Source organism: Ambystoma mexicanum, chromosome 2p, assembly GCF_040938575.1.
Source record: "Ambystoma mexicanum isolate Mex_15411 chromosome 2p, UKY_AmexF1_1, whole genome shotgun sequence".
Classification (NCBI taxonomy): Eukaryota; Metazoa; Chordata; class Amphibia; order Caudata; family Ambystomatidae; genus Ambystoma; species Ambystoma mexicanum.
In genome coordinates this window covers 121295937-121310903 of record NC_090923.1, presented here as the reverse complement: position 1 = coordinate 121310903, position 14967 = coordinate 121295937, and the positions used below count along the sequence as shown (strand labels likewise).

Genomic DNA, 14967 nt, shown 5'->3' with positions numbered 1-14967 from the left:
TGGGAGTTCAGATTTTTCCCACCCCTCTAGGCCAGTAGGGTAGCCCTGTCCTGAACGTTTTTCCCTGCTGAAATCCCTTGTGAGACCCTGCAAGATAATAGTGGTACAGCCCCTCCCGAAATGAGAGAGCCTGAAGCTCACCCTGGACAGACCGAAAGCTACATCATGGATGAAAGGGTTTTCCATTAGAGGAACTGGTTTTTCTGCACTCATCGCCTTTAATGAGTTTATGGTTAATGCTGCAACTTCACCCAGTCCATTAAAGGGCTCCTCTCAGAGAATTTGCCGGATGACAGTGAACCCTGCGATTCTGCAGATACAATGTTGCCAGTATGTGACTACCACAGAGTTCAGCGGTGGCGGAAGCATTTCAGAGGCATTGTCCCCTGGCACGTGATTCTCACACCGGGGATACACTGTTGATGTTCTTCACACGCTCAGTGTGCCAAGGACGAGTATGCTTGTCCTTTTTACATAGACGTGCCTAATAGCCTGGCACTGAAGGGGTTAACGAAGTGTTGCAAAAGCTTACTTAGTGGGTTCTCAGCCTTTAAACCAGACACTGGAAACATCAAAGAGATCATCACATCATGGGCCGCATCCGGGAGGTCAGGGAAGAAAGACTAAAACCCAAGATGGCAGGCAGGCCCATCATTGACTTGGCCCAGCCCCTTGAGCCCAAAATAGCCCCAGATTCACTCAGGGAGAATTGCCAATTACTCACCAAATCATCAACCATGGCTGAAGACCCAGGGGAAGGAGGGAGCATACTATAAAACACCCAGTCCCAGCCAGGCAGTGTTGACTATGGGAGCAGAAGACTCATGTTTTCAGGAGGCTGACGCCTGCAGAGGGGTGAAAGAATCAGAGGAGGGACGAATGGTGGAAAGGGGCGAGGTTGCAGCTGTTGCGGGCAAGAGGAAGCAGTGAGAGCTAAGAGGGTCAAAAGGAGGTGGTGACATCAGATGGTGAAGGTGGACAGGAGGAGAAGGTTGCCAAGAATGAAGTGGGATCGACACAGGGTAGGGGAGATCAGGAAGAGAACTGATGAGGGATGGGAAGGTAATGCGCTTTACACCATTACAATAATGTAACAAAGAAATGAAGGTATATTTAATTAGGTCATGAACAGCCGACACGTGTTTCGACACACAGGCCGTCTTCAAGGCTGAATGATCAAAACAAATCATAAATTCAGAACATTAAATCATATGATGACATAATACATAAAACATAATACACACAATGGATGAATCAAATGAAGAATAAAAGAGTCATCGCATACCACGTGTCAAGTTGAGAGGGAGGGGCAAAGGTTGCGCAGGCGGTTGAAGCAACAAGAGAAAAAATTACATTGAGCAAACATTTGCTACTTAGTAGATTCAATGGCCCTCATTACAACACTGGCGGTAACCCATGGTGCTATTAGCACCATGGTTGCTGCAGGTGTTGTAACGAGTCCACCAATGTGCAATGGGGAATTACCACCCCATTCCAAGGTTGGCGGGCGGTAATTCCCCATTGAACATTGGCCCTTCCCCATTCCCATTTTTTCCCCATAGGGCTCAATGGGACTGGGGAAGGCGGTAATTCTGGTACCGCAAATTGCGGTACCGTAATTACCTCGAAGGTCCCTTTGCGGGTCCCTACTTTAACGGCTGGTCCAGACCAGCCGTTTAGGTCGGTCCCTCAAAGAGACCTCGTAATTAGGCGCTAAGGGTTTAACAGCGCCGCAGCCTTTTACGGCGCCGCTAACCCCTTAGCGCCAGGGTCGTAATGACGCCCAATGACTTAAGGCATGTCAGTAACAATGATCTAATGATTATAGCGATTCATGATATCATACCCACTTAACTAGAGTGGGCCCTCTGTATTGGGCTAGAACACCGAAATCAACCCGCATGTGTTTCAAGCATGCATCACCAGAAGGAACTGAAGCAAGTAGACAACAAGCCGTAATGGGGAAGGAAAGAAGAAAAGGACCAAAGAGCTAGAAAAACAAAGCGTGGACTGGAACCAATAGAAGTAGCAAAGGGATCATAATCCAATGAGACGTGAGCATGGGAAGTGTCCAACGGTGCAAGTGTACCAAACGAGATAACCACTCCGATTAGATAACCCATGAGTCATCAGGTGAAATGGGTAGCACAGGCGGTGGTTTTACCGCACACAATGGCAGTCAAGTTAAATCCGGAAAATCCTAGTTTAGACAAATAAAGATATCAAAAACTGAGTTGCTGAATAGAAAATAGAAAATACAGTGAGAATTAAACAAGAAATTATTATCACATACCAAATGGATGGCCGTGAGCACTACACACCAATGAGAACCAAAATCGTCATCCAAATGATGGGCCTCATTACGACCCTGGCGCTAATGGGTTAACAGCGCCGTAAAAGGCTGCGGTGCCGTCAACCCATTAGCGCCTTACTACGAGGTCCCTTTGCGGTACCGTACTTAGCGCCTTCCCCAGTCCCATTGAGCCCTATGGGGCAAAAATGGGAATGGGGAAGGGCCATGGTTCAATGTGGAATTACCGCCCCGCCAACCTTGGAATGGGGTGGTAATTCCCCATTGAACCATGGCGGACCCGTTACAACACCGGCACCAACCATGGTGCTCATAGCACCATGGTTTAGCGCCGGTGTTGTAATGAGGGCCATAGAGAGAAATGTACATGCCACATTAGCTGAAGCTCATATATGCCTGGAATTAATGTGAAAAGCACAAGTTCAAGTCCACAATCAACAAGAGAGACTCATACATATTAAATGCTGAAAACAAAACCATTCAGTCTGGGGAAATACTTACTCGGTGAATCGAGCAACGTTGAAAGAACAGGGAGTTCTATGCCATTTGGATGACGATTTTGGTTCTCATTGCTGTGTAGTGCTCACGGCCATCCATTTGGTATGTGATACTAATTTCTGGTAATACTAATTGCACAAGGTCATACGTTAGGGAGTATCTGTAAAGTGCAATATTCACCGTGCCCATGGCATTTTGGCACTGACGGTTATCGAAGAAACAAGCATAGCATGCCCTCACCATGGCCACGTTTCCCTGAGGAAGGATTTCTCGAGGTTTTGCTGCCTGCCACCATATTGAAGTGGGATGTGAGTGGTTCTATGCGATAATTCTGCATTTTGAGGTCTGCACACAAAAAATACTTTTTCTTTTCAGCTGATTTTGTGCTGCCTTCAAATGTGGAACTATGACAATTTACCTCTGCAAGACGATCCCACCTCGCCCAAAAACCCTTACCCTCTCCCACATTGACACAGAGCCCTTTGAATTGGGGGCCAGGGCTTTAAGGGCAGGGCATTAAGCGCAAAAAAACAACCCCCCACAAACCCACCACAGACGCACACAATGGGCTGCATTATGGGTTTGCAGGTGCGGAAATAACATGCCTCATTAAAAGTCTGGGGTTATCCCCCGGGAAACCTGGCAGGATACCACCAAATGGAATTACCGTTACCGGAACTTTGTCAGAATTACCAGCCAATTCCAAGTGCCGGCAAGCCTGGTTAATCCCCATTCCATGGAGTCACATAGGACTCCATGGGGGGATTGCTGGTATTACCAGCACCGGGAATACTGGTGCTGGGGATACCGGCTGTTTTTGGCAGTGGTGTGCCTAATTTACCTCCAGCTCTTGACCAGAGGTCCCATTGACCTTTGCTCCACTGCCCCCTCCCTTCAACCTTAAAGACATTCCCCCACCCTCTCCCTTCCACGCTACACACGTTCCTCCTCAACCCCTGCACTGAAACACAGACACACTTGCCTTACACGCACATGACGTCTGTCATCCGGCCCAGCCATGCCTGTCGGCACCTGCGTGTACCTGTGTGCAGCAAGGGGTGTGACTTGTTGATTTAGAAAGACCACTCTAAGCGGTCTCAGAGCGGTCGTTCTAAACAAACCTTTTTTTCTTGAGTTTTAAAAATCGAGTTCATCACTGTATAACCTATGTGAGTACCTGAGTGGTCAGGCTTCGAAGTCAGTGTGTGTTTTTTTTTAAAGTGAACTGCTAGTGTGGTTTCACTTATTTGTGTCCTGTGATGGAGCTGGTGTTATAGAGTGGGTTGTATGGAATGGCTTAGGCTTGTGAGTTGTGAATGTGTGTGTGATGTGAATACAGTTTAGACTGATGGTGCCAGAGATGTGAGATTGTTGTGGTTGGATTCCCTGATTGTGCAAGATGGTGCCCGGTTGCTTTTGTTGGTCTGTGGGTGCGTTGCAAATTGTGAATTTGGTCGTGCAGGGTGCACATGTTGCTGTTGCATGATTTGATAAGGGTCTCTGTCAAACCCAGCCATTCCAGATTTGTGTCGCCCTTTGTGATGTCCTGATGATTATTGAGAGCGCTATTGCTGAAGAAGCCGGAAGCCCACTGGACCAGAGGCGTAGTCAGGATTGTCTAACAAGCGGGGCCTGAAGCCGATATAGTTGGGCCCACCGCAGTGACTATGACATCTGTAAATGCCCACACAGTGCTGCTGAGTGGGCATTTATACATTTTGGGTGGGCCTTGCCCTCTCAGGCCCTACCCTGTCTACGCCTCTGCACGAGACACAATGACAAAAGCCTGGCCTTGTTCTCCCACCCATAAGAATAGTTGGCAGCAGAAAACCAATCGCAGCCACAATGTGAATATTGCCAAACTCCAGTAATCATAACTATTTAGATATTTTCTACAGATCTTTAAATGAGCAACTTCTTTGCTTCTGGTTGAAAAATTGACTCTTTTCATTGTAACAATATGTTCTTCAAACAACTCTGCATTGTAAGGGTATGTAATGTTATGCTGCCATATTTGGATGTGTGCCGTGCACTGCTGACGTGTGTGTAGTCCACTTGCGCTCTAGCAGCTCAGAAAGTGCCTGGGGGGGGGTGGGTTGGCGAACTGGGGTGAGGAGGAAAGTACAATTATGCTGTGCTCTTGTGTTGATGTGTGTAGACAGGAAGTCCACTGCGCTCTGCATGCATATGACTTTCTAGGTGTTTTCTTTAAGAGCTTCGAGGCGTTTGTGTCTACACAGCACAGCTAGTGTCACCCTAGTTCTAGGATGAATTGCCCTGGGGCGGTTGTATGGAAACTGGTTTTAGGGTGCTGCACGCTGTTGTTTGTAGTCTAGTGAGAAGGTATTACAAACCTGTGTCGGAGTCCCTTTGTTCGCTTGCGTGTGTTCGGTTTGTGTGCATTCGAATGGTTAGTGGGCTGGGTTGGTAGATGGTGGACTACGCTACAGTAGAGCGCATGTTGTTTTTTGTTAGTATTCCACAGGTAGTCGGGCAGCAGTAGGGAGTTGGTGCAGCGTGTGGTGTGCCACATGGTTGAATCCTACATGTAAGATGTGGCAGGGATAAGATGACACCAGGTGTGGTGGTATCCAGTGATGTTAACGAATTTCAAATAACAATGAACTTTTTTAACGAACCAAAAAACACCAACGTTTGTATTACAAATATGTTTGGGTGATGGCATACGGGATTTAAACGGGTGGAGATGGGGTTGGGATAGACCTAGGGAAACAGGAGCTCGGGGGGACCACCCAAATTAAATCTTTTCAGTATTTTAGGTTCATCAAAAATGTTTTCGTTATTTCAGATTTCGCTAAGATCACCTGGACCCGGTGTGGTGTGGCTGTGACCTGGAATGCATGTAGAGGCCACGGGTGAGCGTTCTACTGTAGCACTAGTTGCACAGTGGTGGTGGGGAAGCCAGAAGATTTTGCGGGCCGGTTTTATCTTCCCTTGGAGATTAGTGGAGGGTCAGCGGAGGGTAGCTCCCTTGTTCTTGGTATAGGTTGTTGGTTATCGTGAAAATCTTGAAGGGTTTGCATTTGCCGGGTGATTTCTTAGTTGACTAGGCATTGACGAGCCAGGTCTTTTGCATTTTCCTGAATTTTAGGTAGCCTTTCATTGTGCAGATTTCTTTTGGTAGCGTGTTTTAGAGTATTACTACCATCTTGGAACTAACGATCCTCTGTGTTTCTCTCTGGTGCATCGCGTTATCTCCAGTAGGTACATTGTTGCTGGACCTTATTATCCTTGTGGGTTGGCATTAGATCATCTTTTCCCAATACAATGTCGCTCCCGGACCCTGAGGAGTCCTCTGGTTGATGCAGAATGCATTAAATTGGATTCTTATCTTAAACAGTAACCAGTCGCGAGTTCTTCGTGCTGGAGACCTGATCTCTACTGTTGAGTCTGAGCAATAGTCTTGCTGCTGTGTTGCGTATACCCAGAAGCTTCTTCGCGACGTAGCGCAGCATGCTGAGGTATATGCTGCTGGCATAGTCAACTCTTGATGGAACCAGTGCTATGACAACAAAGGTCCTGTGCTGAAGTTTGGAATGGCATGACCCATCTAACTGAGAGAAGATGCTAAACACATTTATTTACTAATGCATTGATTTGCCATTCCAAGATGTGTCTGTTGTAATTGTAATGGGTTATTTATAACGCGCTTAATACCCAAAGGTTTCTAAGCACAGACCCGGGATCGAACCTGTGATGCTCCGCATCATCTTGCTTCCAAGGCGAGCGGGTTGCCTCTGAGCTATCCTCCCGTGTCCATAAGGATCCTTCCTGATTACCTTTGAAATGTTTGGGTAGGCACCCATTACGATAGGGCAAGGTATTGGCAGCCTCTCGTGCTTCGTTGGTTGAGACGATCACAATTGCTGTTTTGTGTGGGTTCAGTTACAAGTAGTTTGTGGTCATACATGTTTCCACCTGTGTAGGGCAGTTGGTGAGGGGTGTGCGTGTCTCATTATTGATGATCACTTTGAAGGTGATTTGTGCGTCATCCACACAGCTGCAGCAGGTAAGTGTCTGTGTTTGTCCGTAAGAGGAGCCATGTAAATGTTGAAAAGGAAGGGGGATATGCTCGATCCTTGGGGGACTCCATGGCTATTTACTAAGTGCCGGAACTAAACGGGGGAAGCCAGGTGATCTCTGCCTTGCCCATGGCAGAAGACGTCATCCATAGGCAAGTTCCATTGTACCAGCTTAACCCTCTTGCCTAGGGTGAAAGATTTCCATGTGCAATGATAAGTGCAGTTATAGGGAGTTTTAAGGCCCTGCATCGGAACACCTGTTTCATTTTGTTTCTCTGACCCTATATTCTGAGGTTGTGCAAACATGAGGCCCAAAGCTTGCCAAAGCTTGCCAAAGCTTGCCAGACTTGCTTTAAGTTGTGGAAGTGTTCCTCTTTGCTCGTACTGACCCATTTTAGACAGAGGCCTGTACATAAGCCGGGAGCCATTTATTCAAACTTCGATGAACCTTTTTCAGAAAACATCTCCCAAAACTCTGCGCTTTGTCATTTTCATTCTGTGAAGTCTGAAGGCATTTTCTTCCTCAACTCATTTTCTCTGCTGTATAGGCATTTGCTAATTGGCCGCCCATCAGGGGCATGGAACCAGTTGCCACTGCTCTTATGATCTTGTCTCTCTTACATACAGGAGTTGTTCCGGCTACAGAAGGGGCAGCAGCTGTTGTCTATAGTGGAGGATGCCCTCTCCAGGAAAAATGACAGACTCCAAGAATCCTGGGTGATTTCCCTCAGCAAACCCAATGAGAATGATAGGCATCTGCTGATGACACTAGTTGGTGAACAGGGTGAGTGTTAAATATGTGCCCATTGTGAGAAAAGCCTGAGCCCATGGATGGGCATTCAATCGCTGATATGTACAGCAGGCACCTCTGCATTCCGGTGGCCATGAATTTCATTGTCATAAAAGTATACAACCCCACTATACCCCAAAGCCACAGAATCATCTTTAATTGTCCTAGATATATACACCTCCCTATACCCCATGACCATATGTCATTTCTATTGTCCTAGAGATATACACCTCCCTATAACCTATGGCCATAGAATCGGCTCTATTATCAATACGCTTCTCTATTCCCCATGGCCATTGAAAGATCCCTAATTGTCATAGACATATACACTTCCCTATATGCCATCGACCATGTATCATCTCTATTATTATAGAGATATACACCTCCCTATACCCCATGGCCATAGAACCATCTGTACACCTCCCTCCTCCTACACTCCACCTACTCTACCATCATCCTCTGCCTCTATCTCCCATTTTTGTCAAAATAATACTGACAAAGGGTTATGTCTACTGATGAAGGATAACCCCTCTTGTTCCCCATCAGACCCTCTTGCTTGTCAGCTTGTCAAGTCTATTACCCCTTTAGTGGCCTCTCTCCTAGATTAACTATTCAACTCTGCTAGCTTTCCCCCTCTACTAAAAAAAGCAAAGGGCTGACCCAAACCTACCGGCTAGCTTTCACCTTGTGTCTCCATTTCCGCACTACTCTAAAGAGCTCAAAAGGGTTGTGTTCAACCGTCTTACCAATTTCTTACACATCCACAACCTTCGAGACCCCCTTCAAGCAGGTTTCCGTTCCTGTCATTCCATGGAAACTGTTCTCATGAATGTGTCCAACGTCATAATCTCTGCTAAGCACTCCAACGTATCCTCTATCCTAATTCTCTTTATCTGTCTGCTTTCTTTGACACGGTTGATCACTCTAAACTCCTTAATACTCTTTCTTTTTCGGATTCACGATTGAGCCCTTGCCTGGATTGAATCCTACCTTGCACCTCTCCAATTCTTTGTCTCCTGGAGCAACAACACCTCTCAACTCACTCCCACAATGCTCTGTCTTGGGTCCACTCCTCTTTATATTCTACACCTCTCCTCTTGGGGCACTGATCTCCTCTTTTGGGTTCTTGTACCAACTCTTCACAGATGACACCCACATCTTCTTCTCTTTTCCAGAACTCTCCTCTGATCTATCTATCAAAATTTCATTTTTTGTATCTCTGCCATTAGATGTTAGATGGTTATGTACTCTCTGATTTTAAGCTCTACCAAAACAGAGGTGCTCTTCTTTCCTGCCAAAAGCTCTTGCATCTCTTCCTCTGACTATCCAGTTCCCACCAGACACTCTCTCTTACTCTTCTTCAGCTAGAAACATTGGCGTTATCTAGGACCCTTCTTACAACTTCTCTACTTTCATCTCCAAAATTGAAACTTTCAGCCTCCTAAATATCAAGCACCTCCTTTCTTTCAACACTGCCAAGTATCTATGAACCACTCTGGTCTTCTCTAAACTGGACTACTGTGGCAATACCCTCTTCGGTCTCCCCAACTATGCTTTCTGTCCTCTAGCCAAGATCATTAACTTCACTACCATGACTCTCTTTGAAATCCCTCACTTCACACCTACTTCCTCGTACCATCACCAGGCTGGATGGCTGATGATGCAAAATAGGGCCAGATTTAAAGTCTTATTTTGGTTCACAAATCTATCCACGGTAAGGCACTGCTGTATCTATCCTCCTTTATCCAACTCTACAAATTATAGCATAATCTCTGCCTCCTCGACTACCCTTATGGCTCCTCGTCCTCCCTGTGCTTCCTCTCGCTTCCGGTCCCTTGCCTCTAACCTGCCTCTGTCCCTCATTTCCTCTCCCTCCACTCTAGCACTTCACCCATCATGGTCACATCTTGAACACAGCTGGCCGTACCGCCTACTTACACTTACAAATGTCCAATGTTCATTCTCCTTAATCTATGTATGTCTACTTATGTATTGCCCCGGTGACTGTTCCATTTACTCCCCTCTATAACCTGGTCAGAATGTTCCTCAAACTCACCCCGTTGTAAGAAGCTCATTGATTCCCATCAAATCAGATTTCTTATCTATTGTACATTCTTATTTTTATCTCAAGAGCATTGTTCATCCGGTATATGAATAAATAAATAAATATAGCCAATGACCATATATCATCTCTATTGTCATAGACATATGCATGTCTCTGTACTACATGGCCATAAAATTATCTCTGTTGTCATATATGTATATACCAGTCTGTACACCATGGCCACAGAGTCATCTCTGTCATCATACGGGTCTCGGGAGGATAGCTCAGGGGCAACATGCTCGCCTCTGGGTATTAAACACGTTATAAATAACCTGTTGTATCATATATTACACACAAACACCTCTCGATACCCCCTTGCCATTGCTTAATCCTTATCATCATACATGTACACACCCCTTTCCACCCTACGCATATAGGATCATATTCATCATCAAAAAGGTATACACCTATATATCCCATGGTAATAGAACAACCTTCATCATCTTAGACATACTCACACATCTCTATACCCCATGTACAGAGAATAGTTCTTATAATCATACACGTATACACCCCTCTATATCCTATGGCCATAGGTTGTTCTTTCACATCCTAGATGTATACACCCTATAATCCGCTGTGGTTGTAAAATCATCTACAACACCATAGAGACATGCTTCAAAGACTTATAAAGTTATTTGTGCTCCATGCACATTAATTCATCTTGATTATTTTAATATAGAACCCTCTGGCAATAGAACAATCTTAATTATTATAGAGAACACATGTAAAATAATCCTTCAGGTATCTATCACAAAAGGAAAACATTCATGTTCGGAGATGAAAGCTTAAGGGTATTGGTCACTGCTAAAGACAATGGCCCTCATTACGACCCTGGCGGATTTTTTCCGCCATCGACGGACTTTTCCGCCATGGCGTAAAGTCCGTTTACGCCATGGCGGATGGCGGACTTACCGCCCCATTCCGAGGTTGGCGGGGCGGTAAGTCCCCATTGACCCATTTACCCTTCCCCATTCCCATTTCGGCCCCATAGGGCTCAATGGGAGTGGGGAAGGCGTTAATTACGCCACCGTACATTACGGTGGCGTAATTAACACCAAGGTCCCATAGCGCCATGGATTTTTACGCCCGCAAAAAGCGGGCGTAAAAGTGACCATGGCGCTTTGGGAACTCGTAGTTGGCGGTAAGGGGTCGGCGCAGCTAACGCTGGCGTAAACCCCTTACCGCCAGGGTCCTAATGAGGGCCAATACCAAGAATGACTATATTAAACGGAGAAGTAATCTGGGAAGTAAAGCAATTGCAGGGGAGTTTGGAATTAAAGCAAATTATGGATGATTAAATAGATTGAAGAGATTACAGCGGGATTTAGACAATAACATTTTTATTGCTGTTTTTTTTTGTTGTCGTTTGTTTTTAACATTCCTAAAATGCACCTTTCACCTGAAACATAGTGGTGCTTTGTGCAAAAGTTCAAGATCCAAATCAGCTTCACAACCTAACAACCAGAGAAAAAGGAAAGAATTTCCAAGTTCACCTCTCCTGTACATTCATACGCTACCCTCCTGTAAATTCACACACTCTGGTCTGCTGTACATTCATTCATGCACTACCCTCCTGTAAATTCACACACTCTTCTCTGCTGTGCATTCATGCACCACCCCGTGGACATTTCTACACTCTTCTCTGCTGTGCATTCATGCCTACCCTCCTGTTAATTCACACTCTTCTCTGCTGTGCATTCATGCACTTCCCTCCTGTAAATTTACACACTCTCGTATGTTGTACATTCCCATGCTACCCTCCTGTAAATTCACGCTCTCCTCTCCTATACATTCATGCCCTACCCTTTGGTAAAAATACACAATCCGCGATAATGTGCGTTCCTACACTGCCCTCCCATAAATACATCCCCTATACTCTCCTGTGCATTTGTACATGTGTACACTACCCTCCTGTAGATTCACACATGCTCCTCCCCTGTACATTGATACTTCCATCGTGTATATTCACAGAATCACCTCTCATGTACATTCATAATTCACACACTGCTCTCCCATAAATTCACACCCACCACATGCACTATACATTTATACACTACCCTTAGGTAAATTCAAACAATGACCTCTACTGTACATGTATACACTACCCTTCCCTAATTTCATTCACCACTACTGTACATTTATACCCCACCCTCCAGTAAATGCACACACCTCTACTGTACATTGATACGCTACCCTTCTGTAAATTCAACTACTCACCTCTACTTTACATTTATATGATATGATATGATAAGGCATTTGTAACGCGCCTATACACAAGTGTTTCAAGGCGCGACGAGACAGGGGGGGGGAACAAGGGGAGACAGACAACGATCTTACTAGGCCAGGTGTCATTCAGATCGCGCAAGTGCAAGGGTAGAGGGGAAGGGAAAAGTGCATGGGGGAAAGGGAGAGGGGAAAGTGCAGTACAGGGTTATAAGCATACAGCATACAGGATAAATAACAAGGGCCAGCTGGTGGCAAGTGCGAGGTAAGTGCAGACAAGTGCTGGGAAGGGGGGCTGTATGGATACAGACACAGTCCCGTAGTGCAGGGGTTGCCGTGGAGGCAGTGCAGGGGAGAGTGGCTGGGCCGAGAACGGTGAATGGCCCAGTTGCAGATTCAGTGCAGTTTCAGTAGTATTAGCAGGGGAGAGGGGGAGATAAAGCGGAGGCAAAGAGGAAGGTTTTGAGGTGCTTCCGGAACCGGAGGTGGTTCTCCTCAAGTTTCAGGGAGGTAGGAAGGCTGTTCCAGAGGGAGGCCCCTGCAGTGGAAAGAGATCTGCCCCCAACTCGTTGTTTGGAGAAGCGGCTGACCCTGAGGGAGTTGGAGGCGGATGAGCGAAGAGCTCGAGAAGGAAGATATTTAGGAAGAGAGAGTTGAAGGTATTTTGGCCCAAGGCCCCAGACAGCCTTGTGGACAATGCAGAGGGTTTTGAACTTGATCCTCGCAGTCACTGGGAGCCAGTGTAGTGATTTCAGTCCTGGAGAGATACGGTCCCTGGGCTTGAGGCCAAGGACAAGTCTTGCAGTCCTGTTCTGGATGAGTTGCAAAGGGCGGAGAGTAGAGGCGGGCAGATTAAGATAGAGGCTGTTACAGTAGTCCAGCTTAGAGAGAACCAGGGCTCTAGAGACAGTGAGCTTCTGGGGGAAGGAGAGGAAAGGAAGGATACCTCTGAGGAGGTGTAGCTGGTAGTGTGACTTCTTAGATACGTCGGATATGTGAGGAGAGAAGGAGAGTGTGGAGTCGAAGATGACCCCAAGGTTTTTTGCCTTGCAGGTAGGAGTAGGAAGAGGGCCCAGTGAGGCCGGCCAGAGAGCAGCAGGGAAGGAGGGAGTGGGAGTGCCGATGAGTAGAATCTCAGTCTTACTGGCATGCTACCCTCCCATAAATTCACACAATCGCCTCTACTGTACATGTATACACTACTCTCCCATACATGTACACACTCACCTCTACTGTACATTTATGCACTACCCTCCTGTAAATGCAAACACGCACCTCTATTGTACATTTATACACTACCCTCCCGTAAATTCACACGCTCCCCTCTACTGTACATTTATAGACTACCCTCCTGTAAACAAAAACACTAGTCTCTACTGTATTTATACACTACCCTCCTGTAAATTCACACTAACCTCTACTGTACATTTATACACTACCCTCCCGTACATTAACACACTTACCTCTACTGTATATTTATATGTTACCCTCCCATAAATGTACACACTCACCTCTACTGTACATATATAGGCTACACTCCTGTAAATGCAAACACTGATCTCTACTGTATTTATACACTACCCTCCTGTAAATTCACACGCTTATTTCTACTGTACATTTTTATGTTACCCTCCCATAAATTCATACACTCACCTCTACTGTACATATATAGGCTACACTCCTGTAAATGCAAACACTAATCTCTACTGTATTTATACACTACCCTTCTGTAAATTCACACTAACCGTTCACAATTCACTCTACTGTACATTTATACACTACCCTCCCGTAAATTCACACACACACCTCTACTGTACATTTATATGTTACCATCCCATAAATGTACACACTCACCTCTACTGTACATATATACGCTACACTCCTGTAAATGCAAACACTGATCTCTATTGTATTTATACACTACCCTCCCATAAATTCACACACTTACCTCTACTGTACATTTATATGTTACCCTCCCATAAATGTACACACTCACCTCTACTGTACATTTATACCTTACACTCCCGAAAATTCACACACTCCCTCTCCTCTACATTTATGCACAAAGTTCATAAGGAAATGTTTATAGAGTGGAAGAGACTTGGCCATAGTTATGCAACCTATGAGAGCAGCCAGAGGGCCTATAGAATGCGGAAATAAAGAGTAATAGCATTTAATTTCCATAGGATTTCATAGGTACCTCTGTAGGGCATGCCCAACTTGCAAATATGCATTGCTTTTCTGGATTTATGACCTTGTTGTATTCTTTTATGTGCCAAATGAAGAAAGTCTATTATGAAATGTAAATACATGTGAGACCTAACTCCACTCTGATCTTAAGCAAACACTGTAAATCCAGTATCTGTGAAATTTAGAGAGTCAAGTTAATTTAAAGGCATTCACTATAGATCTAATACATAGATGCAAATAAATGGTCTTCAAGTGATAACGCTTTATTATCCAATTTATTTTCAACATTATTTTCATTTCATGTAAATTATGGCTAAGAAACATTGGGAGAAGTAGAAAAGCAACAAATTCACAAAGTCTGAAATATGTTTCCATTTTAGAAGTGTATAGATTTCAGAAGGTTCTTTATGCTGCAGAGGTATCGGAATATACATCATAATGGATCCGCTGCTTCAAGGTTCATTGTGTGGTTAACGCTGTGGGCGAAGCTGCAAAGACTTGTTGTTCTTAAAGTCATTCACACGCTCTCTTCTGTCGCACCCGCATGCACGCTGCATGCATCTCATTTCTTGATCACATGTATTATTCCACAGTACCAGAATTGTGCAAGCTTAAGATAATATACCCCCTCCCTCATTTAGTAAACTATTTGAGACTCTGCATTAAGCTCTTTTCATGTACCTGTTGGGGGGCCTCACCAGTCAACCGGGTCTGGAGGGCCGGTGGGGAGGTCACTTGATTCATGTCCATCTCTTGGGTTCTGATTCTTTCGCCAGGCATCCTCCCTCTGAGCATCATCTCTTCC

The 14967-nt window shown here is 45.3% G+C and overlaps 1 protein-coding gene across 1 annotated transcript in view; it reads left to right on the top strand.

Moving 5' to 3' along the window:
- Nucleotides 1–14967, top strand: part of PODXL2 (podocalyxin like 2) — a 586345-nt gene that overhangs the window by 485910 nt on the left and 85468 nt on the right. The window contains exon 5 of the mRNA XM_069643373.1: nucleotides 7480–7636. Coding sequence (XP_069499474.1) covers nucleotides 7480–7636 — 157 coding nt within the window. The remainder of the gene's footprint in view (nucleotides 1–7479; nucleotides 7637–14967) is intronic.